This window comes from Hibiscus syriacus, unplaced genomic scaffold (genome assembly GCF_006381635.1).
Source record: "Hibiscus syriacus cultivar Baekdansim isolate YM2019G1 unplaced genomic scaffold, ASM638163v2 tig00116962_pilon, whole genome shotgun sequence".
In the NCBI taxonomy this organism is placed as follows: Eukaryota; Viridiplantae; Streptophyta; class Magnoliopsida; order Malvales; family Malvaceae; genus Hibiscus; species Hibiscus syriacus.
In genome coordinates, this window is record NW_024063488.1 from 1,818,205 (window position 1) to 1,841,363 (window position 23,159).

The 23,159-nt window shown below is 32.4% G+C and overlaps 3 protein-coding genes across 4 annotated transcripts; 2 read left to right on the top strand and 1 right to left on the bottom strand.

The window, feature by feature from the left end:
* Window positions 1–874: 874 nt before the first annotated feature.
* LOC120190096 (protein argonaute 16-like) lies at window positions 875–6,574 on the top strand. Its single transcript, XM_039193225.1, has 22 exons — window positions 875–1,218; window positions 1,303–1,508; window positions 1,610–1,819; window positions 1,930–2,066; window positions 2,153–2,244; window positions 2,311–2,408; window positions 2,518–2,683; window positions 2,786–2,902; window positions 2,984–3,091; window positions 3,193–3,255; window positions 3,443–3,556; window positions 3,643–3,811; window positions 3,877–3,989; window positions 4,105–4,242; window positions 4,336–4,469; window positions 4,927–4,992; window positions 5,414–5,477; window positions 5,671–5,782; window positions 5,856–5,929; window positions 6,045–6,139; window positions 6,239–6,270; window positions 6,383–6,574. The coding sequence occupies exons 1-22, from the start codon at window positions 997–999 to the stop codon at window positions 6,532–6,534; spliced, it is 2,682 nt and encodes an 893-aa protein (XP_039049156.1). The 5' UTR covers window positions 875–996; the 3' UTR covers window positions 6,535–6,574.
* A 5,039-nt stretch (window positions 6,575–11,613) lies between these two features.
* Window positions 11,614–15,288, top strand: LOC120190068 (TBC1 domain family member 2A-like). Of its 2 annotated transcripts, none has more exons than XM_039193193.1 (7): window positions 11,614–12,366; window positions 13,185–13,301; window positions 13,802–13,980; window positions 14,099–14,192; window positions 14,310–14,387; window positions 14,524–14,625; window positions 15,038–15,288. In XM_039193193.1, the coding sequence occupies exons 1-7, from the start codon at window positions 11,875–11,877 to the stop codon at window positions 15,164–15,166; spliced, it is 1,191 nt and encodes a 396-aa protein (XP_039049124.1). In that variant the 5' UTR covers window positions 11,614–11,874; the 3' UTR covers window positions 15,167–15,288. The 2 variants fall into 2 exon arrangements, with proteins under 2 accessions (XP_039049124.1, XP_039049125.1); XM_039193194.1 differs by lacking the exon at window positions 15,038–15,288 and adding an exon at window positions 14,696–14,741.
* Window positions 15,289–18,367: 3,079 nt separating this feature from the next.
* Window positions 18,368–19,940, bottom strand: LOC120190053 (fasciclin-like arabinogalactan protein 7). The gene is made up of 2 exons (XM_039193181.1): window positions 19,849–19,940; window positions 18,368–19,213 (listed from the first exon to the last, which is right to left on the bottom strand). The coding sequence occupies exon 2, from the start codon at window positions 19,193–19,195 to the stop codon at window positions 18,401–18,403; it is 795 nt and encodes a 264-aa protein (XP_039049112.1). The 5' UTR covers window positions 19,196–19,213; window positions 19,849–19,940; the 3' UTR covers window positions 18,368–18,400.
* Between the last annotated feature and the right edge of the window lie 3,219 nt (window positions 19,941–23,159).

The window sequence follows — 23,159 nt, forward strand, 5'->3', positions numbered from 1 at the left end:
ACTGTCCAATTAAGGGAAGATCTATCGAGTAAAATAATATTCTGATTAAAATGATCAACGGTGTAGATCATCCCGAATATTAAAACCTAAAGTGTTCAATACTACATACTAAAAGACCCCTTCTCCTTACTGGGAGTATTTATTTCAATATAAGGTAATAGAAAAAGTATTTATTTCAATACTATTCCCTTAGACCCTTCATTGTCGCTCTCTTTTCCGAGCCAAAGACCCGATTCTTCAGCTCTTCCCTTCTCTTCTTCTTCTGTTCGGTCTCCCCCAAAACCCTAGAAATTCTATCTCTAGTTTGTGGTTTCTCGCGCTCTTTTCTTTTGATTCTTTGTTGAATGTTGATAGTTGTTCTTCGTGTTTTCTTTTTTTGGAAATTTTCTTGTTCATGTTTTTTTTCTTTTTGATTTTTTATGCCGATTTTAAACTGCATTGTTGTTTAATGCTCTGCTTTTTGTTTCTTTAGGATTTTCTTTTTTTTCTTCCCCACGACTATTTGTATATCTATGTGGATTTTAACTTAGTTTCTTGTTTCACGTTGTTGGTTATTCTGAGACTCTGTTTTTAATATTCTGCTATTTGTTTTTGTTCGACAATGCTGTTTAATTCCTATATGTTAAAGCATCGTCAAATCGATTTTGACTATATATATATTTCAGTTTCATTTGATTTTGTTAATCCGAGCTGAAAAACTCTTAACTAAGAAGATATTTCATTGAAAGAAGCTCTTACATTGTTGTTATTTCTTAAAATAAGCTGTATTTGCTAAACAATTCTGTACCGTCTGTTTCTTTTACTTTTTCCACCCCGCTTGTCCTCCATTGTTGGGTCCTGAACAACTGAAGGGTGTACTGACATTTTGCCACACCATAAAGTTTGTGTAGTCTTGTACATCTTAGTTGCTTGCATGCTCACTATATTTGTAATTAGTGTTGCTGCTTAATTCTATCAATGTAGTAAATGGTAATGTCCTCTCTCATTGATCTCTAGATGGAGAAAGGAAGAGGCACTGAAGAAGAACTTAAATCCCCATCTTTGCCTCCACCGCCACCAACAATACCATCCAATGTGAAGCCAGAGAGCTTGAAGCCTCCCAAGTATTCTATTGTCAGTAGGCGTGAGGTTGGGACTAGTGGACGAAAGATATCCTTGCTTGCTAATCACTTCAAAGTTTCTCTCAATGCCACAAATGCTGTATTTTACCAATATACTGTAGGTTTATTTTGTGTTTCCATTCTGTTTTTTCCCTGGATGTTAACTTTTATGGACGAACATTTACTAAAATATGAATTGCAGGTTACCATTTCTTCAGAAGATAGGAGAGTTGTTGAAAACAAGCGGATTGGGAGAAAACTTGTTGATAAGCTTTACCAAACATACTCTTCAGAACTTGCTGGAAAAAGATTCTCTTATGATGGTGAAAAAAGTTTGTATACAGTGGGTCCTTTGCCACAGAACAAGTTTGAGTTTACAATAGTACTGGAGGAATCATTTGCAAAATGGTATATTCTTTCACTTCTAGCTGAACTTAGATTTTGAAAGTATTAGAATCTTGATATTAAAAGTTTTGTAACAACCACTCACTGTCTGGTTATGAAACCAGGAATCCTGATGCTGATGTTGGCCCTCCTGAGAGTGGCAAGAGGACAAAGCGTTCTTTCCAGTCAAAGACTTACATAGTAGAACTAAGCTATTCTGCTAAAATACCTTTGAAGTCAATATCTATTGCCCTCAGTGGAGTTGAATCAGATAATAGAGCTCAGGATGCTTTAAGAGTACTTGACATCATCTTAAGGCAACAAGCTGCGGACCGGTATTTGGTTCAAGACCTTAATCATTTTCACTGAACCATATGTGTTTCCCTCGCATATCTGTGTGTGCTGCTTGGCCTGTCATATTTTAATGCAAGTTTTTGTATTTTAGGGGGTGCCTTTTGGTGAGACAATCCTTCTTTCAAGATGATTCAAGGAATTATGTTGATGTTGAAGGAGGTGTATTGGGTCTTCGTGGATTCCACTCCAGTTTTCGTCCCACTCAAGGGGGCTTATCTCTGAATATGGGTATATTTTTATTCATTGTATTTTCGCTTTGATCCAAAAACTTTTGATTCTTGCCATTATTTTTAATTCTTAATTTTTTGTTGCAGATACAACTACTACTATGATTTTAAGGCCTGGACCGGTATTTGAGTTTCTAAAACAGAACTTGAATCTAAAGGATGAACGATTCTGGATGAAGGTAAGAAATCAACAACAAAAATCTTCATTACATGCTGTCTGAACATTGAACTTATAAATTCTACAGGCCAAGCGATTATTGAGGAATTTGAGGATTAAAACAGTACACCGTAACATGGAATTCAAAATAGTTGGTCTGAGTGAAAAGCCCTGTTCTGAGCTATAGTATGTGCTCATTTGCTGGATATTTTTTCTTTTCACAACTTCTATCTGTGTTCTTTTTCCATGAAAGATTATTGATTCTGGTTGTATTTCTGTCTTTTATCTCATCTAGCTTCCCGATGAAAGTTAAAAATGGTGACTCTGGTGAGGCACAGACTGTTGATATCACAGTGTATGAGTATTTCACCAAACATTGTGGAATCGAACTTACATATTCTGCGGACATGCCATGCCTTGCTGTTGGTAAACCAAAGTGTCCCAACTATTTACCGCTAGAGGTCTGTCAATTTGTTACTCTTTATAAACATTGTGTTTTTAATTCATTACACTACAGAGTTATCACGTCTTAGATATTGACATATAATTTTATTGCGTTCTAGCTCTGTTCACTTGTTCCACTTCAGCGGTATACAAAAGCGTTATCTTCGAATCAAAGAGCAACCCTGGTAGAAAGATCTAGGCAAAAGCCTCGGGAAAGAATTCAAACTCTGAGTGATGTACGTTTCTTTGTCCTTATGGCATAACCTTGTGTTATTGTGTCTTGAATACCACAATTTTACACTTCTATAAACTGGCAGGCTTTGAAAAACAACAAATTCAATGAGAACCCTGTACTTGTTGAATGTGGAATTTCCATAGGTAGGCAATTGACGGAAGTTGATGGTCGGATCCTTGAGACTCCAAGGGTACGTTTTACTACTGCCTCTTTATGTAAGGAGAAAGAGAGAAAAGAGAACTTTTACATAGTTGGTACATCATAACAAGATATCTTTGTTGTCATTAACAGTTGAAGGTTGGTAATCACGAGGATTGCATCCCACGAAATGGACGTTGGAACTTTAACAACAAGGTAGTGTTAAGAGAGGTTTCTGTTCATCCCCGATCTTTTATGTCAGTCTACTTTGTTGGTCTCAATTTTACTTGCAAGATGCTGTGCTTCAGAGTTTTTCTCACTTCTGGTTGTCATCCTGTGGCATTTGATATAATGTTTTGTGTTCATACATTTATATATGTATGTTCTCTCCATTCCCATGCAGAGACTTTTGGATCCAAAAAGAATTGAACGTTGGATTGGTGTCAACTTCTCTGCTCGCTGTGACCTCAGTAAAATTTCAAGGGATCTAATCAGTTGTGCAAGAAACAAGGGCATTGTAGGTTTCCATAAGTTGGCTGTCATGCTGCTATATAACTTGTTTAGTATAATTGTTTTCTTATACAAAATTTTCCATACATGAAGGAAATGGAACGCCCACACACATTGATTGAGGAGGACAGACAGCAAGCTGCTAAAGCTAGCCCTTCTGCTAGAGTGGAGGCAATGTTTGAGCAGATAATAGCAAAGCTTCCTGGTCCTCCTGACTTCATTCTATGTGTCTTGCCAGTGAGAAAAAACTCTGATATATATGGTAAGGCTTTTTGGGTTGGTTTCTTTACTTGATTATTCAATTGACATTTTCCATGCTTTGTCAAGGACCTTGGAAGAAAAAATGTCTTTGTGATATGGGAATTGTCACACAATGCATTTCCCCTGGAAAAATTACTGATCAATACCTCACAAATGTGCTCCTTAAAATCAATTCAAAGGTAAAAGCTTAAATCGATGCATTTTCCCAGGAACAAATAAAGTTTTGTTTTAACTTTTCTGTTGATCTACACCTCAGATGCACAATGATATTTACCTTATGCGTCTTCTGTATAGCTTGGAGGAATCAATTCCTTGCTGGAAATAGAGAGACCCTCAAATCTCCCGCTTATTAAAGATAATCCTACATTGATTTTGGGAATGGATGTCTCTCATGGCGCCCCTGGTCGATCAGATGTCCCATCAATTGCTGCAGTAATTAGTTTCTGAATTTTTTTAAAGCATTATATCTATTCCCCTAATTTTGTGAGGCGATATCAAACTGTTAAAATCTACTTTATCTATCAGGTTGTTGGCTCGCTCCATTGGCCCTTGATTTCAAGGTACAGAGCATCTGTGAGAACACAATCACCAAAGATGGAGATGATTGAAGCTTTATATAAACCATCACCAGATGGAAAGGTTGATGATGGTATTATCAGGTAATCTAGTAAAACCATATCATGAACTCCATGTGTAGTGATTGCTCTGTTTTTCCTTTAAGGGCTTTGATATTCATTACTAAAGTATTTTACGATGGTTCAGATTTATTCTTTTACATGATTTGAAAGAATTTCTGTTCGTGTGGTTATGTTACGGACAAACCCCAGATGAATATCAGTCAAATAAACAGTTTTTACCCCATCTCTGAAGTTATTTCTTATATACTTATTCTTAATTCTGAATGCCAGAATGATAGTCTTACAATGCATTAAAATGTAGTTTTTCATTTATCATGCTTCTTGATGCGCCATTAATACACTCATAACTTTTGTTATGAGTTGATAGCAACAGGATGTATATACGCTTGGCTTCTCTTGTGATGTAAGATTAAAATGAGGAATATGCTTTTGAGGCTAATTTAAATAAAAGAATCGAGTTTATTTTCTGTGTTGCAAGGGAATTGCTTCTTGATTTCTATAGGACAAGTGGTTCTCGCAAACCAAAACAGATTATTGTCTTCAGGTATGTACACTTATGCTTATAGATTTTCGGTGTTTGTATTACATTATTGTTTGAATATGAGTTAGATGGTTTGAATTTAAATTAATCATCTCCATTCACTGGCCTTTTAAGCTTCTTCAGCCAGTAATTTGCTTCTTAAGATGTGAAAGGAAAATGGAAATAATTATTTTTATTTAATTGCTCATCACTTAATTTCCTATATAATTATCTTTAATTTTGAATGCCAGTCTTACAATGCATTAAATTGTAATTTTATTTATTTATTATGTTTCTTGATGCGCTATTAATATGTGCATAACTTTTATTATGGGTTGATACCAACAGGATGTAAATAGCCTTCCCATTGTCTTTTACTCTCCTTATTTCTTTCTGAATTACTTGTTTATCACTTAATTGTCTAAAAAATTGTTTTTTAATTTAGGGATGGAGTAAGTGAATCACAGTTTAACCAAGTATTAAACATTGAGCTGGAGCAAATAATCAAGGTACTAAACCAACACCACCCTAGGGAAGGGATACACGTTTTTTGATGTTTCTAATAAGCTGTGAGAAGTACCATTGTCTTACTATTTTGTCCAGAACTTTCCTATGTTCTCAGGTTCTGCAAAGGCTTAGTCAAGGACCTCTTCTTTTCTCGGTAGTAGTTAATTCTTAGATGGTTGAACTTCCTTTATACAGGCATATCAGCATCTGGGCGATTCGGATGTTCCAAAGTTCACTGTAATAGTTGCGCAGAAGAATCATCACACTAAATTATTCCAAGCTAATGCCCCTGAAAATGTTCCACCAGGTTTGCTGCTCCTGATATTTCATTTTCCTTTCTAGTTGATGACTTTAGCTGATTCCGTCTCTCTCCTCATCAGGGACAGTTGTGGACACAAAAATTGTGCATCCAAGAAACTATGATTTCTACATGTGTTCTCATGCTGGGATGATTGTAAGTTTTACTGTTACTAAAAAAGAGGTCTCTTCAATCTCGTTGCGTTATGAAAAAAAGGATCTTTTTATCGATTAATGGTTACTCTGCCGTTGCGTTGTTTCGTCTCTAACAGGGAACATCTAGGCCAGCTCATTACCATGTCTTGCTAGATGAGATAGGTTTCTCTCCTAATGACTTGCAGAATCTCATCCATGCACTTTCCTACGTGTAAGTTTTCGAGCAGTCAAGCTGCATCTGCCATCTCTAATGCCGTAGAAACGAACCAAATGTTTTTAATCAATTATTATTCTTTTTCCGCGAATGCAGATACCAAAGAAGCACGACAGCTGTCTCGATAGGTATTTTCCCCGTATCATTCCCCGATTTCACATTCAGCAAGTCTGTATGAATCATCTTAATGGTCATTCTCATTATTGTTTAATGATGTTGGATTTTTTCCCCCTTGTCCAGTGGCTCCAATTTGTTATGCTCACCACGCTGCACATCAAGTGGGGCAATTTTTGAAGTTTGATGAACTTTCAGAAACATCGGCAGGAAGTATCATTGTTCCAGACCTGCCACGGCTGAAAAAGAATGTGGCGGGCTCAATGTTCTTCTGCTGACAAGCTCTGGTGGCTGCTGGTAAATACAATTTTAGGCTAACTGTTGATGCTTTGGATAGGCTAGGGTATACCTCCTTTGTTTTTTTATCTTAAAAGATACTTGCGAAATCATTTTTTATATTTAAAAGTTTAATTATATTAGATGTGTTTTTTTAAGCATTATACCGTCCTTAATAACAGCTTATTGTAAAAAGGGTGAAACTAGATGATTTATGCTAATTTTATAATAAATTGTTAAAGTTGATATAAAGTTTATAATAATTATTAAATTTATTTATTTTATAAATAATGTTAGTTAGACATTATTTTTGATGCAGTGAGAATATGACAAATAGGAAATATTAAATCAATTATGCGGTTAAAATAATTCAATAATGTTAATACAAATAACGAGCTTATGAACTGTAACACTCATTTTTCGTATACGTTATCGCATTCAAGTTCAGGATGTCACATAATTCTTTTAATACAATCCTTATTTGTATTTAAAAAAACAATTCTTATTCGAAAATCAGTAAAATTTTATAATGATATACTAAATGGTTGTGATGCTTAAAAATAATTATGTTTGAATTTGGTTATGATAGTATTTATTATTACTGTTTATAAATAAAGGTTTGCTCATTAATATTTTATGTAAGTGATTTTAACTGCTATCAAGATGAAAATTTTTATGATTATTGATACTAGCTGAATTATTTTTAAAAGAAATAAAATTTTACTGATTTTCGAATAAAGACTATTACAAGAATTATGTGATATTCTATACTTATGCAATAATATATACGGGAAATGGATGTTACATCAATTGTCCTCACTCTCACCTATACCCAAACCACTTCCATTACTTTTTTTTTTAATAACGAAAGCTTTATGAAAAACATCTCATTTAATATCTAGACTTTATTTTTCTTTTTTTGGTTTTTAAATTTTATTTTTTTAAAAGTATACTTAATGTTTAACTTAAATTTTATTTTAATATTTATTGTTAAAATTAAAAAATAATTTAAGTACTAAACATATAATTTATCCTTAATATTATTATGAATTTTCTATTACGAATATCAATCCCAACAACATCAACGATTTTTTCCCCAAACTTATAATTCTTATCAGTTCACCTACTTGCAACGTCAAGTAAAGCAATTCCAGTAACAGTTTAGAGCAATCCAAATCGCTCAACAACAAATAAAAGCTATGCAAAAGGATGTTGATATCATATTTAAATTAAGGGTGAACTATATAACGGTTACATATGTAGATAAATTTTCATTTTTTCTACTGAAGTTTAAAATTAATAAATTGATCGCTAGCATTATACATCGATATATAATAATTCAGTCACTCGTTATTAACCGATATTAAGATAATAGAATACTAACATAGTATGTTAAATCAGCTGACATGACATATTTTAATCATATGAGACCCATTTTGACCAACAACACCCAGAAATCAGATTTGAATGTTCACTTTCTCTCCTCATTTGACAATGAATTTGAAGGCTGGTTTCTGCAAATAGTTGGGTCGACTCAGACTACCATATTGCACTGGAACATCTTCAGGTAAGACATTATTGACAACAAACAGATTCATACGTGAGATCTGCAACAAAAAGTTCCAAAGAGACCAGAATCCGCAGCTACACAGAAGAGGACAACATATGAATCTGTTTGTCGTCAACCATGTGTGGGTGACAAAGCTATGACTTGGGCATACAGGGTCTGTATTGAAACCCTAAACTAAAAATGTTTTCATTAATTTTGAGAAAAACGAATAAAAACCTGGTAGATTTCTCTTCTTCCTTGCTGCAGTGGGTGCTTTGCATGTTGAAGCAAAAGACTGTTATAATTATAAAATATATCATTTATATCAAATAATAAAGTATTATAATGCTCAGTATACCATTATTTGAAAATATAGAAGATAATATTTGAAAAACAATGGAAAAAAATCCTAAACATTATTTCTGTTGTGATTTTCTGTTCCTCCTTTTTCGAAAAAAATATAGATATCTTTTGAAAACCAGAACATGAAATTGCTAGGTCTACCTTATGACCAGCTCAAAGCTGAAGGCAACAAATTATATATAAATATTAATCAGTAGTGTTTATGAATGGTAAACTCAAAGCAGAAGACACTTTGGATTCATCAAAATCCCATCAAAACAATTAATTAATTGTTGTTCCTTCCATCATTTTCATAAGACCGACAAAAAGAAAAAGAAGAAGCCGATGGCCGTAACAAGAAGAATGATTGCTTTCATCTTCGTAACACTCATCCTCGGCTCATTCTTGGTCCAATCCTGCAATGGCCAAAGTTGTAGCCTTGCGAATCCCGACGATAACCAACAACGATCGTGCCTCGATGTACCGGAAGACGAAGATGATTTCGACGATACTTACAAGATCGTCGGCAACAAGAAAATTTCGTCGGCAATGTTCATTGGGAAGTAACTGGACGGCCTGCTGCAGAGATTGATGCTTGATTTTCTCTTTTCTCGGTTCCAAGCTTTTGTAGAAGCTCCCATGGTTCTAAAAGTTGGCATTTTCGCTTGTTTCAGCTTTTGGGGTTGTTTATGCGTTAAATTATATTTGTAGATTTTAAAATAAAATAAAATAAAAGTGAGCCTTTTGTTAAACCAAAAATAATATTTCTCTGTTTTTATTTATTTATTTAATCATCAGTATCTTTACTTAAAGGTTTCATGTCTTATCTCATCAATTAATTGTTAATATTTTCTTCTCTATTTTAATTCTTATACCACACAGATAAATTTATTAGTTTTTTATAATATTTTTTTGATATAAATCATTAACTTTATTCAAAATAAGAAAAATTTTACACTACAATAAAGATTTATAATCATAATCATAAATTAAGTACATAATTAGAAAAATTTTCCTATAATCATTGAAACAAAACTAACAACTTAAGATCATATTAATACCATACAAGGAAAGAATTAAATTTAACCAAGAAAATTCGAACAAAGACATATACAAACAGATCTAAACGCATCAGTAAACGAACCACAAAAGGGGATCAAGCTGACCACCGACAAACTGCAAATCAGACTCGAGCGACGTGAAAAAACTATCCATGAACATATAACGGGTATCCAAATCCAATCCGATTGTCCAAAGCAAGAAAGATCAACAATATTATAGATAAACGTCATCTTGATTAGTCGTGACGATGTCAAATCAACCCTTAAGAAAAGATAAATGAAAACAACAGCAACCAACATAAAAATTGATATCGCCGTCGATCAAAAAAAAAAAAAGGATAAACGAATTATCAATAAAAGAAATTAGGAGAGAAAACTATGAATGTTACGTACACTTGGTAATATTAGATGACCTTAGTATGTAGTTATATTAATATAATAAATTTTTACGTTACAGAAATTTATTTATTCCTTAAAGCAAATAACATGAATACAATGTTAACTAAAAAATATAATAACTTTTTAATGATTAATTTTTATCATAAATAATAACAGGAAATTACCTTTTGACCTAAATTATTCTTTGTTGATTGCATGTGGATGCTTGGATTGCTGAAGGAGTTGTGTTTAACAGAAAACACATAAACTGGTGGGTAGGGATGGTGTCAGAGGGTGTAGTCGAATGCTTAGAAAATTTAAATTTCTTTATATTTAATATGTTTTTTTATTAATGATTTAATTTCATATCTATGACATTTTATAATTTTATGATTTTTAAATTTTTAATATAATTTCTTAAATTTATATTCTTTAACATAAATTCGTGTGTCCATCCATTCAATAATACTAAAACTCTTCCTACTTCGTTCCTAATATTAAGAGGTTATCTCTAGGAATGTCTCAAGTACGACAATTTTAATATAATGTTAAATATATAGGGTTTCATGGGAGACTGGATCCCGAACCTAATGTCTCCCTTGCCCTTTGTTCGATGACCTAACAAACCTGGGCAACGGCTAGGTACAAAAGCCCTTATAAGATATTATGAACAAAATTTGATTTTGATTTATTTATTTTGTTGACTGAAATAATATCACAAATTAATAAACTATAACTTAATTCATAAATAACTAAAAATTATCATTTCATTTGGTCATCACTACTAATATAATGTTATTATTTATCATTTTCCATTGTTTAAATAAATTTTAAATAAAATAATTTAAAATCTTTACATAAAGATGGGATATTCATATATAAACCATCATCCATGTATTTACAAAAAAGGTAAAAATACAAAAATGATCCTCTTACTATAAGATACTATTTTGTTAAGTCCTTTAACTATGAAAAATTACACAGTGGTCCTCGAGTATTGGGAGTTACTTTGTTGAGTCCCTCGACTATTAGAAGTTACAAAATGATCATTCGACTATTCATTATGTTCCAAACTCGTCTTTTTCGTTAAAAAATTAACGATAGTCTGAACCAAACATTAATCTGCCAACTGAGACATGATAAAAATCTGATATCATAATCTCAAACTACTATCATATCTCAGTCAGCATACTAGCATCCAACTTAGACGTCCATTACTTTTTATTAAAAAAGAATGTGTTTGGAACATAATGAATAGTTGGGTGACCATTTTATAACTTTTAATAGTTAACGGATTGAACAAAAAAAACTCTCTATAGTTCGGGGACCATTTTATAATTTTAATAATTGAAAGACTCAACAAAACAATATCTTATAATTAGGGATCATATGTGTACTTTACCCTAAACAAAATATAATTTTTCACGTTGAATGTTATCGTCATGATCTAGTTCATACCTGTTGACTGTTATCTTCCATGGGAAAAGTTGGGATTTCTTAATGCCGAGAGAAGAAAATGAATCCAGCTGATAAGCTCGTAATTTCTTCATATTCGGTTTCTTTTTTCTGGTCATTCAAATAAATAACTAAAAGAAATTCCCTTTTTTTATAGAAAAATATTGTTTCATTTTCTCTCTCTCTCTCTCTCTTATAGCGAAGAAAAAAAAGAAGAAAACAAGTAGTCTGCGCTTTGCTTTGCTTGCCTTTTTATTTATTTTTATTTTCAGCTATCGGGTAATTGGAAAAAAATGATTTTTGCGTTTGTTTTTGAATATATGAATGGAAAAGATTGATAGCCATCCAAATGTGTGAGAGCGTTGTCCTCTGCTAGATCCAAACTGTTGTTTAAATCAAACCCATTTGAAAGAGTTTGAATTTCTGAGCTTGCAAGCTCCAATAAATTGACCATTTTTCACGGTTCAAAATTTGTAGTTTTCTCCCATCTCTGACACGGCCCTCATAATTTCTTCTTTTCTCTCGATCCATCCATCCATCATCAAAAAAGGGGGAATATGTATGGTGCCCAAAGCAAAAGGGACATTTCCTTGGATTGGCAAGCACAGTTTCCCATCTTGAGGCAAAGCATCCACGCGAGGAGAGCGAATATAATAGTGAAATTCCAGGACCTTTATGGGTTCCCGGTGGAAGGCAATGTGGATGATGTCAATGTGTTGAATGAGGTCAGAGAAAAGGTCAGGCAACAAGGGCGTGTCTGGTGGGCACTCGAAGCAAGCAAAGGGGCCAATTGGTATTTGAAGCCGCAGGTTTCTCCCCTATCTGAAGGAATTGGATTGAAATCTTCACTCAAATTGTCAGGTTTTGTTAATGCCATTACATTGAAGAAACTTATTAGGAAAGGTATTCCCCCTGTGCTGAGGCCTAAGGTTTGGTTTTCACTTTCCGGTGCCGCCAAGAAGAAGTCTACGGCGCCTGAAAGCTATTATAATGATTTGTTGAAGGCCGTTGAAGGTGTGGACACGCCTGCAACTCGCCAGATTGATCATGTAAGTCCTTGGGGTGTTATTTTCTTTCATTTTCTTAATTGAAATTTGTTTTCTTTTTACCTGGATCTTTGTTAAGATCGTTGATCTTGGAGTTGATGTTTGTCTTGGTCATTTCTCGAGAGGTTTGGTTACTTTTGCATAATGAATTCGGAATTGAAAATGCATAATCTCTTATGATGGACGTAAATGCAAGGATGATTTTGTTTCCATGGATTAATATTAGGATTTCTATATTGAATTCACTTAATATTCTTTTCTATTGCATAAACTTAAAAGGCTTAACCCCCTTACAAGGTTTTGATCTTTTGAAAAAAGGGTTTCTTTTGTAATGAAAATCTCAAGAGGTTCTAATTGAAAACATATGTTGATGAAAATGCAGAATTAGAATGTATTCCAATCAAATTTGAAGATCTTATGGGAATTTCTTTGTTTTTTCAGCTGTAATTGCATGTAAAGTAATAATAATCTTATGAATGAAGATATATATATATATATATATATATACATATGCCTAACAAAGATCAATGGTTTCAAATCTCTTGGATGTGAAGTTCCCAATGCTCTGTGGATTCAAATACAGAAATGAGAGAGTATCAGTCTGAAACAAAAAACTAATAAGTGTATCTTTCAAAAGTACTTGTGAAAATTCCAAGGAATGTGAAGGTCTAACACATAATTGTTGACTGGATACAACTAAAATTGTGATTTAGTTGATTGATTAAAATTTAAGTTTCTGTGTATTGTAGTATTATGTAGCCCCATTTCTTTTAAATTAGGCTACTTGATTGAGCCTTTATTTATTATGTGTATTTTTGCAGGACCTTCCACGAACCTTCCCTGGTCACCCATGGTTGGATACAGTTGAGGGCCATGCAGCTCTAAGGCGTGTGCTTGTGGCATATTCTTTCCGTGATTCTGATGTAGGCTACTGTCAGGTAAGTTCATCGATTTGTGCTTGTCTTAAGGAATTTGATTGCATCTAAGTTTCATGGGCATAAAGGACCAGGAGAATATGCTAAAAAATATTCTGCAAATGATCATGCAAACTTAATACTGCCAGAAATTTTTAATCTTGATATTTAAATCCTTCCTTTTTTATTGTCTATAAGCCCTAATCCATTGAAGATGAAAATAAAATTTCGATTTCAGTCATTTTGTCCAAGCCCTTACCAGCTCTCGCTGTTTACAGTGACTTAAGTTTAGACCCGAATCCAACCTCATTGTTCCATGTGTTTCTTTGATTACTTTCGTTCTTAATTATTCATATCAAATTTGATGTGGAATATTAATAAAACTTATCATTCCAAATACCACTTTCAGTTGGTCCCTGCTATTGCCAACTTTAACAGTTAGTACATATTTAATTTTTGAGTAATCACATATTGATTCTACATTTTACGATTTCATTTTAAGACAAAACTTGTTCTTGGTGCAGGGATTAAATTATGTTGCTGCATTATTATTGCTTGTCATGAAAACAGAGGAAGATGCATTTTGGATGCTTGCCGTCCTCCTTGAGAACGTTTTAGTTAATGATTGCTATACGAATAACTTATCTGGATGCCATGTTGAGCAAAGGGTTTTCAAGGATTTGCTTGCTAAGAAATGCCCAAGGTATTCTGTGAGAATTAAACTGTTTTAGTTATGAGCATAGTTTTGGTTAAATTAATCCGTTTTAGCTCTATGGTTAGACAGAACTAATCTTATTAAAAATCGAAACAAAACGATGCAGTATTGCTGCTCATTTGGAAGCATTGGGGTTCGATGTCTCACTTGTTACTACTGAGTGGTTCCTGTGCCTCTTTTCTAAAAGCTTACCTTCAGAGGTACCAACAATTTTCCATTACCATATCCCTTCTTCTGTTATATTCGATGTCAGTTTTATTTGAAGTTGTGTTCTGACTTCTCTCTCTCTCTCTCTCTCTGTTGATCTATTTGTCCAGACGACTCTGCGGGTATGGGATGTCCTTTTCTACGAGGGGGCAAAGGTTCTTTTTCATGTAGCTTTGGCTATATTTAAGGTGCCAATGTCTTTTTCATTTGTTCTTTTGCACTCCATAACAAGTTGATAATTTTCTTCAATGTTTAGTCCTAAAATGGCCCAGTTGTCAAAACAATACCGTGGGAGCTAAGTTAAATTTCGGTTTGCTTTTTCAGATGAATGAACACGAATTGCTTCTAACGCATCAGGTTGGTGACATTATTAATATATTACAGAGAACTACCCATCACCTTTTTGATCCTGACGAGTTATTGACGGTAAGATTACTCATTGTTCGTTCCCCCATCATTATTTTTCTTAGCATTTCAAAACTGTTTTGTCAATCTGTTCGGAGAATTGAAATAATGAGTAGCAAACCTAGTTCTTGACATAAACCCGATAGGAGATCATGGCATTTCAAGGAACATGTATGGGTTTGTATATGAAAATAGAAGGGTCCGGCTCCCATCTATTGCTTTTGTCTGTTATTTTCCATTCCTTAGTTGATCAGCATAAACATGTATGAGTTTTACAGTTATGAGTGTATCTTCCATGTTTGAACGGAAATGATGAGTTTATCGAAAAGTAACAAACCAGAGCCTAAACCGAATTTGTATAGTGTGTATGAAAATCTGTATCATTCTTTCTTCACAAACAATCAAATGAAACCTTCGTTTACATCCTGTGCAGGTTGCATTTGATATGATGGGATTCATGACGACAAACACGATATCAAAGCAAAGGAAAAAGCAAGAAACGGAAGTAATGAAAGAGCTCGATCTGAGATTGAGAAGGCTAAGCTTCCTGAATGAGAAATAACAGTTGTGTAAAAGAGTGGAAGTTTGTACATCAAACATCCTATAATGGAGAAGAAAATGAAAATTACTGGCATGTATTTCTCTATGGGAATGACAGGTGAAGAGATTGCTTTCTTTTTCCCCTATTATATTTTTTCATGATATTTTAGGCCATAAAAATGTAAAATTTTCAATTCATAGTCATTAAACATCCCACTGTTCTTTTTTATTTATTTATTCCCCATTGGTCTCTTTGTCAAAAAAAATAAAAAAATCTCAGGGTTACTCTTAAAAAAACTGTTTTAAGATATCATTCTAAAAGTCACATTCAATCGGTTCAAAGTTTACATTTATTCTACCAAGGTAGTCGTAAATGCTACCATTCTTCAATCACAGATACTATCTTATAATCACCTTCATATTATTAAAAAAAATTATTATAAGAATAAAAGAAATCGAAAACTAACCCGAGGTTGAATAGATGAATTAGATTGCATTTTTTGTCTTTCTAGTTGGGATTTGCATGTAAACGAGTTAAGTTGGCAATTGAAGCGGTGAAATCAGATGTCAAAGAAAAATGGGGGGCAATGGTGTTCCGGACGAAGCAACGATGGGGGTATTGAAATGAAACCAAGTTGGGGTGTGCTTGCTATTGATTGAGCCATAGATAACAATGGAGGTTTTTGTTTTGGATAGTTTTGTCATAGGACATTCATAGGTATTCCTTCAATTCATAGTTTTTTTTTTATTGATTAAGAGAAAATAAAAAAAAATAAAGACCAATGCTAATCAGAGATCATGATGTTGAATAAAATTTGAAGGAAGAAATGGGATGATGATGAATTCTCATTCACTTAATATATGGTCCTAAATTCCCTAGTCCCCACCATCCATTTCTACTCATCATCACCTCTCGTCTTTGTTTCCCAAATCAGTATTCTTCGTACCATATCGTTGAACATAAAAATTCGAAAAGAAATTCATTAGTTGATGGAGTGATGTATTAATTGAAGTTAAAATCCTAAATCCACAACGAAAACCTAACCATATTTATGAAAATTGAGACTTAAAAGAAAAAGAAGAGGCATGGTGGGTACATATAATTGTGTTGCATTAATAATCTTGCAATACAAGAATAAGGTAGCAATTGATAATGGATGATTCTCTGAGCTTCAATCTGTTGGGTCACCCACTCACCTCCAGTTGGACTTTAACTCGTGAAGCATCATTATTTTTGGGGTGGTGGTCCTCCCTTTCTAATGACTACGTCACAAAACCTAATGATGTATCTCCCATTCTCAAGTATATTTTAACTCTAATCGTTTCGGTGATTAAAAAAAATATTATTCTCTTCAGAGGTTATAAGTTCGAACAGACGCGTCTACAGAGTGTGTGCACGTTATCAATGATTAATAAAAAAATTAAACAAATATTACCTTGTAATTATCCTTGACTATTAAAAACTATATTTGAACCCAGTAGTAAAAAAGGGATGTTGTTCTGCCTAGAGGTCCTATGTTTGAGTAGCTACGTCTATAAGATATGTGTTGTCAATTGGTTAATAAAATTATGAACATTTACTACCTTATAATCACCTCATACTATTAAAAGAAAATACTTTTTAAGTATACTTGAACTTACTAAGTAACGGTTGAAATAAAAAAGAAAGGCTATTATCTCTACAGAATTTATATTCAAATACTTATGTTGGTAGGATATATATGCATTATTAATAATTAAAAAATATGAACAAATAATGTCTTATAATCTCGGCTCTATTAAAATTTTTTAAGTATATTTCATGTCTATTACCATAATACTTTCAAGGCTGTAAATTATAAGTTAGATCCCACTAACCAATTAAATCACATAGGTTGAATTGAATGATTAAATAGTTGATAGAAAATTAGAAAATGAAACATTTTATTAAAAAAATTTAAACATTTTCATTATGTTTTGATTTTCATTTTTGAATTTAATTTTTTAATATAAATTTTTATGAAAACTTGTTTAAAATTAAATTCAAGGCCTAATATTAACCAAGACTAGAACGATATTCTTTATCAGCATCTCTTTTTAATTTTAGGATTTTTTTTACCCCAGTTGAACAAAGAATCAGAGGTACACCTAGTTTAGCTACGATTCAATTTTTATAATCTATTAAGATTCTTCAATAAAAAATAAGGCTTAATTATCTCGAAGTCATTTTAATTTTGAAATTGAACAAATTCGTCCCTCCCAAAAAATAATAATCTAACCCCTATACATTTTACAATAAGTAAATAACGATAATCTATAATGGAATTAGCTTTTACAGTTAATACATGATTGGGGTTCAATTTATTTGTTGAATTTTAAAAATATTTTAAAATTTTGAAAATTATATATCAAATAAAAATGTTTGAAATTAAAAAATTATAAAAACTTTTTTTAAAAATAAAATAAAATATAATTTAATTTTTTTAATAAAAGATATAAATCAATGAAAATTTTCAAATCTTGAAAAAATTTAAAAGATATTATAAAAATGTCCGTGATTTTATAAAAATCTTATATTATAAAAAGATTAGAAAATACAAAAAATCTTATATTATGAAATTCCAGATTTGAAAAAAAGTATGAAATTTGCTCTTTAAATCGAAATTGATTATTATTCAAAAGGTTGAAATTTTAAAAAGAATCAACTTAAATTCAACATTTTAAATCACGGATATTAAGAATTATTTATTTTGAAGTTCAAATATGTTATAATTACCGATAATGGTTGGTTCAAATGGTAAACAATTTGATATCGCTTACGAAAAGTCTTAAGTTTGAGTCTTTCTGTCTACAAACTCGCACCAAAACCAGGTGTGTGATGTAAGTTGGTCCGGATTAGTCAACAAAGCCTTGAAATTTGGAGGGTAAAAAATGTTATAATTTTTTACACACTTTATATGTTTGAAATATATATATATTCAAAATTTTCAGAGATTTAATTTCTCTATTTCTAAAATTTAAACTTTTAAATCTAATCGTCAATTTTTTTTTTTATTTTTGGAAATATTGGGATAAATAGAATGGAAACAAGTATATGATAAAATGGAAAACATGAGATTCAGGCAAAATGCCATTATAATTGAAAGTTGAAACAGTAACTGTAAACAGAAGGCCTCACAATACAAATGAATAAATGGTTTCAAAAATCAAAGTAAATTTAGAAACCAGCTGTGTGAGGTCCCCATGAATTTAAATTACACTCAATTAAGTCCTTATCTTAGCAAAACAGGACAACCCCACATGCTAAGGCAGCCAAAACCAGCTGCCTCCAAATCCCCAAGTTCATGATATTATGAGATGATGAAGTTGAAGGTGAAGTCTCTGGTGAAGAACTACTTTCTTTGGATTTTTCTGATGGGGAATCCGCTGCAGCTGCGGGGCTAATACCGGGAGCCGGGGCTGGAGCAGGAGTCGGAGGTATGTCGGTACCGAAGATTGCCTCGGGAAGAAGGACCTTATCGACTTGATAGATTGCGACGGGATCGGTTGAGTGTACGGCGCTCGTGACTTTTGTTTTGCTCCATCCGGAATCGAGGTGAACGGTGCCGGAATCATCGGTGAAGTTCAAAGCGAATTGGCCACCAGCAAGGGTACTAATGGGGCCTTTTATACTGAGTTCACTGAAGTCGGCAAGGGAATAGAATTTGGGCAAGGCATGGAAAAGGATGAGTGATTTAAGCTGCTCACCACTGAGATTGGACAATGAAGGCTTCTTAAGACCCTTGAAGGCATTGTCTTTTGGTACAAAAATTGTAATGCCTTGGTCAGTGTTGTTGGCTTGGTTTTGGAAGGTGTCGATGACTTTAGTCGACTCGAGGTAGTCGAGGAAAGTGTGGAATGGACCAGCCACTGAGAGTAAAGCAGTGAGGTTTATGTATGCCGGTGCTGGTGCCGGTGTTGGAGTTGGGATCATTGCGACTGGAGCCGGAGGGCTAGTGGCTTGACCATAGGCCAAGGTGGTGCACAAGAGCAATGCACAACAACTGAACATAAAAATCCTGGGAAATTCCATTTTCCACTCCCCAAATTCCTACAATAACCAAATCCTTCACAGTTATACTACATTTGCAGCTAAAAGGTGAAAAAAATCCCCAAAATGTAAATGATGAACAGAACACTAAAACAACATTCACAAGATCATAATTCAAAACCACATTTCACAATTTAGATCAGGACGTGTGTTCAATCTTCTATATAAAACTAGTAATGGAAATTGGTAACCAAAACAAAAACGGCAAGTGCTGAAAAACCAGACCTTGACAAAAATCTCAAAACTTGATCCAAAACAATGTAGTTTACAGATGAGACAGAAAATAACCATGAACTGGATTCACAAATATGATCCATTTTGTTGTTCTTGAGCTCATTCACACAAAGTAAAACTAACTAAGTTCCCCAAGTAATCCAATTTTAGACCAAAAGCCAGATCAAATCTAACTTTTACTTTTCATTACACTTCAACATCAACAAGTTCCCCAGAAAACTCAAGTAACATTTTCAAGGGAAAAAATTAAACCCACATCCGCAGAATCGACAACAACAAAAACACTAGGGGGGGAAAGATCTAGATTTAACTTGGATTCATTTTAAATTGAAAGAAAATGAAGCAGTAGAACTTTTAGCAAGAGCAGATTTCAACGAGATAAGCAAAGGAAGGGAATTAACCTGCGCAAGAGGAATTCAGAGAGAAAGTCTAGTACTTTGGGTACCAATGTGGCAGATAGGAATAAGCTGAGATGGTCTTATACACTTCAACAACAAAGTGGATGTGGGGTGATATTTTATCAAGAAATAAAATATATATATTGAAAATTATTTAAGTTTTTAAAAATATAAAATAATTATTAATCTTGTCAAATTGTTATAAAATAATTATTGTGTTATAATATAATAGTAATGTGAAATAAATTTAAAGATTATTTTTTAATTGTTTGATAAATTTAATGATTATTTTAAAATAGAAATATAAAAATTAATAATTATATTATAATAATTTAATAAGCTTAATAATTGTTTTATATTTTTTTAATTTTAATAATAGAAATTCATTTTAATATAATTTAATAATTATTTATATACTTTATTAAAAACACACACAATAAACTAGTAACAATAAAAGCTCTTAATGAATGCAGTTGAACAGACCAACATGTTAGTGTTTTAAGAGAGTATAAGGAGAATGATATTCTTCTTAAATGTTATGGGTTTAATAGTTGTAGGATGTATGTTATTAATTAATTAAAAATTTTAAATATATATTATTTTATAATAATTTCATATTGTTAAAAAAAGATAAATAGTATGAAAATTTGGTGTCCGAAAATAGTAAACTACTAAAACAAAATATAGTTAATTGTATCATATGTACTTAAACTACGATCTTCGTTTTAAATTGGTCTTTAAACTTTTGATTATTTCAATTTTTTCCTCAAACTATGTTTTTTTATTCTAAATTGGCCCCTAAACTTTTAAATATTTCAATTTCATCCTGAAATTGATCTAAATTTGTAATTATTTTCAACCATAATTTAACCTAATTTTTTTTTCAAGCATGTAATAATATAACTTGACCTAATGGTTTGTATTAACAATAGATGTGATTAGTATATACATATAGTTTTGGATGAAATTGAAATTATCAAAAAGTTTATAGACTAATTTAGAATAAAGATCATAGATTGGGATAAAACTGAAATATTAAAAAGTTTGAGGAATAATTTAGAATGATAATCATAGTTTAAGGATGGAATTAAAATATTTAGAAGTTAGGGATTAATTTAGAATGAGAATCACAATTTAAGGACATGTGACACAATTAACTCAAACAAAATACTGAAATATTAATTTATTGCTTAAAACAATGTTAGGATAAATTATACATATAACCACTTAAGTATTGCCCTTTTTTATGTTGACCACATATTTTTTAATTTTGTCAATCATGCCACTTAATTATTTAAGTATTTCAATCAAGCCACTGGTCGTTAAAATTTAATAGAGATGGTAATGTGAATGTTAAAAAAACTGGTATAATTATACATTTGGTTCTCAATATTCTCCAATCAAGTAGTGACACATGTCACCATCTAATTGGAGATTAAATTTATTTAATTGAATTAAAATTAGGACTAAATTGATAGAATGTGTAAATATTGAATATCAAATATTATACCAATTTTTTAACAGACACTTCACCACCTCTTTTAAATGTTAGCGGTCATTAGTTTGATTGAAACTCTTAAATAATTAAGTGATGTGATTGAATAAATAAAAAAAGTAGTGGTTAAAATAAAAGGTACAATAGTTAAGTGGTCATAGATATAGATTGCCCAAAATATTATTACAGGTGGATCTAAGGACAAAATAATTATATAACATGAGCATAAATAAAAAAAAGGACAAAAGTGACTTAATTACATTAACTATAAAAAAAGTATTACACGCACGAACCCAACGACATAAGTAGTAAATGAATTATTGTTATTTTTTGAAGTTCTGAGTTCGAACACTAAAAATATCAAGGGTATGAACATTCAATATAAACTTAAATCTGTTATAAAAAAGGTGTTACACTCACGAACCCAATGATTTCAGTAGTAAAAAAATTATTATTCTTTGAGGTATTGAGTTCGAACACTAAAAATGTCAGAGGTATGACAATATAATGTAACCTCTTCAGACCGATGCGGGTAACTCGATCCGATCTGGAGTGTCACATTACAGCCACCGGAGCGACCCACTGTAAAAATAGGGGAAAATTTAAAACTTTTTATCAGAACATGTAAACTCATAAAATCATTTATCAGTATTCAAAAATAAAATAGATTTTTAGACTCGTATTTAAAACAAAATACAATTACATTGCCCCTAATCACATGTACCATACTATGCAAACAACACCGGAAGAACTCCCTTACTGAAGTTGATAGTTACACTGATACAATTCTTTTAACCTGTAATAGTTAGTAATAGAGTTAGCTTCGGAAAGCTCAGTAATACAGAACTACCAGATAATGCTGAAGAACGTGCATATACAGATAACCATATATTTCCTTATTGGTTTAGATATCTACATATTTTTTTGGCTGAGCGGAGATCCTACTGATATTTCCGGGGTAACGAACAATGAGCTTTCAGTTCAAATAAGTATTTTGAATGACTAAGTTCAGGAGATCAGAATATGTTATCTAGTGTGTTTCCGTAAAACCAGTAAAAATATACAGGTCTTTTAAAACACACACACACACACACACACACACACACACACACACACACACACACACACACATATATATATATATATATATATGAATACTACCCCCATCCATCACGAACAAAATGTGTAGGTTCTCCAGAACCATACAACCCCGTCACGTCCAGTAAGGCCCTGAGCACAAAGCCGATGAGCCTTCAAGTATTCTTCCTCCAATAATAACCCCAAATAAAACATGTGGCATCTGTAAACGGATATATCAACAATCAAAACATAATTCAGGTCAAGTATCATATCAGAATCCATGCCAAGTATCATATCAGAATCCAGGTCAAGTATCAAATCAGAATCCATGTCAGGTATCGTAACCGAATTCAAATCGGATATCAGATAAAATATTCATGTGATTAGGGAACACACCAGAGTTTACATATATTATTCAAAGGTACTGGATAATCTTAGCAGGCAAAGAAACACGGATCTTCAGTATACCAATAGAATGTCAGAATTTATAATCACTATTGGAAGAGTTCAATAACTGACAGAATCATCAATTATTTAGAATGAAACTTGAGCTGATAAGGAAGAAATGAAGGTTGAGGACATTTACAGTCTATGTCAATCTATCAGATTATCGAAATAACTCTAGCTGAACAACTCCCATAACTAATGCATGTTAAACAATTCATTCTTTGTCCTTCAGGTATTCACTCTTTAATACCAACAATTATCGTCCATAAATCATCTTTTGAGTCATCCCTGA

Bases quoted from the DNA above. Each gene is read 5' to 3' on its own strand.
- LOC120190096 (XM_039193225.1), top strand. From the start codon at position 997: ATGGAGAAAGGAAGAGGCACTGAAGAAGAACTTAAATCCCCATCTTTG. The intron at 1,509-1,609 runs GTATATTCTTTC...TTATGAAACCAG, and splicing joins GAGGAATCATTTGCAAAATG to GAATCCTGATGCTGATGTTG. The intron at 3,812-3,876 runs GTAAGGCTTTTT...TGCTTTGTCAAG, and splicing joins AAAAAACTCTGATATATATG to GACCTTGGAAGAAAAAATGT.
- LOC120190068 (XM_039193193.1), top strand. From the start codon at position 11,875: ATGTATGGTGCCCAAAGCAAAAGGGACATTTCCTTGGATTGGCAAGCA. The intron at 13,981-14,098 runs GTATTCTGTGAG...AAAACGATGCAG, and splicing joins CTTGCTAAGAAATGCCCAAG to TATTGCTGCTCATTTGGAAG. The intron at 14,626-15,037 runs GTAAGATTACTC...CATCCTGTGCAG, and splicing joins ATCCTGACGAGTTATTGACG to GTTGCATTTGATATGATGGG.
- LOC120190053 (XM_039193181.1), bottom strand. From the start codon at position 19,195: ATGGAATTTCCCAGGATTTTTATGTTCAGTTGTTGTGCATTGCTCTTG.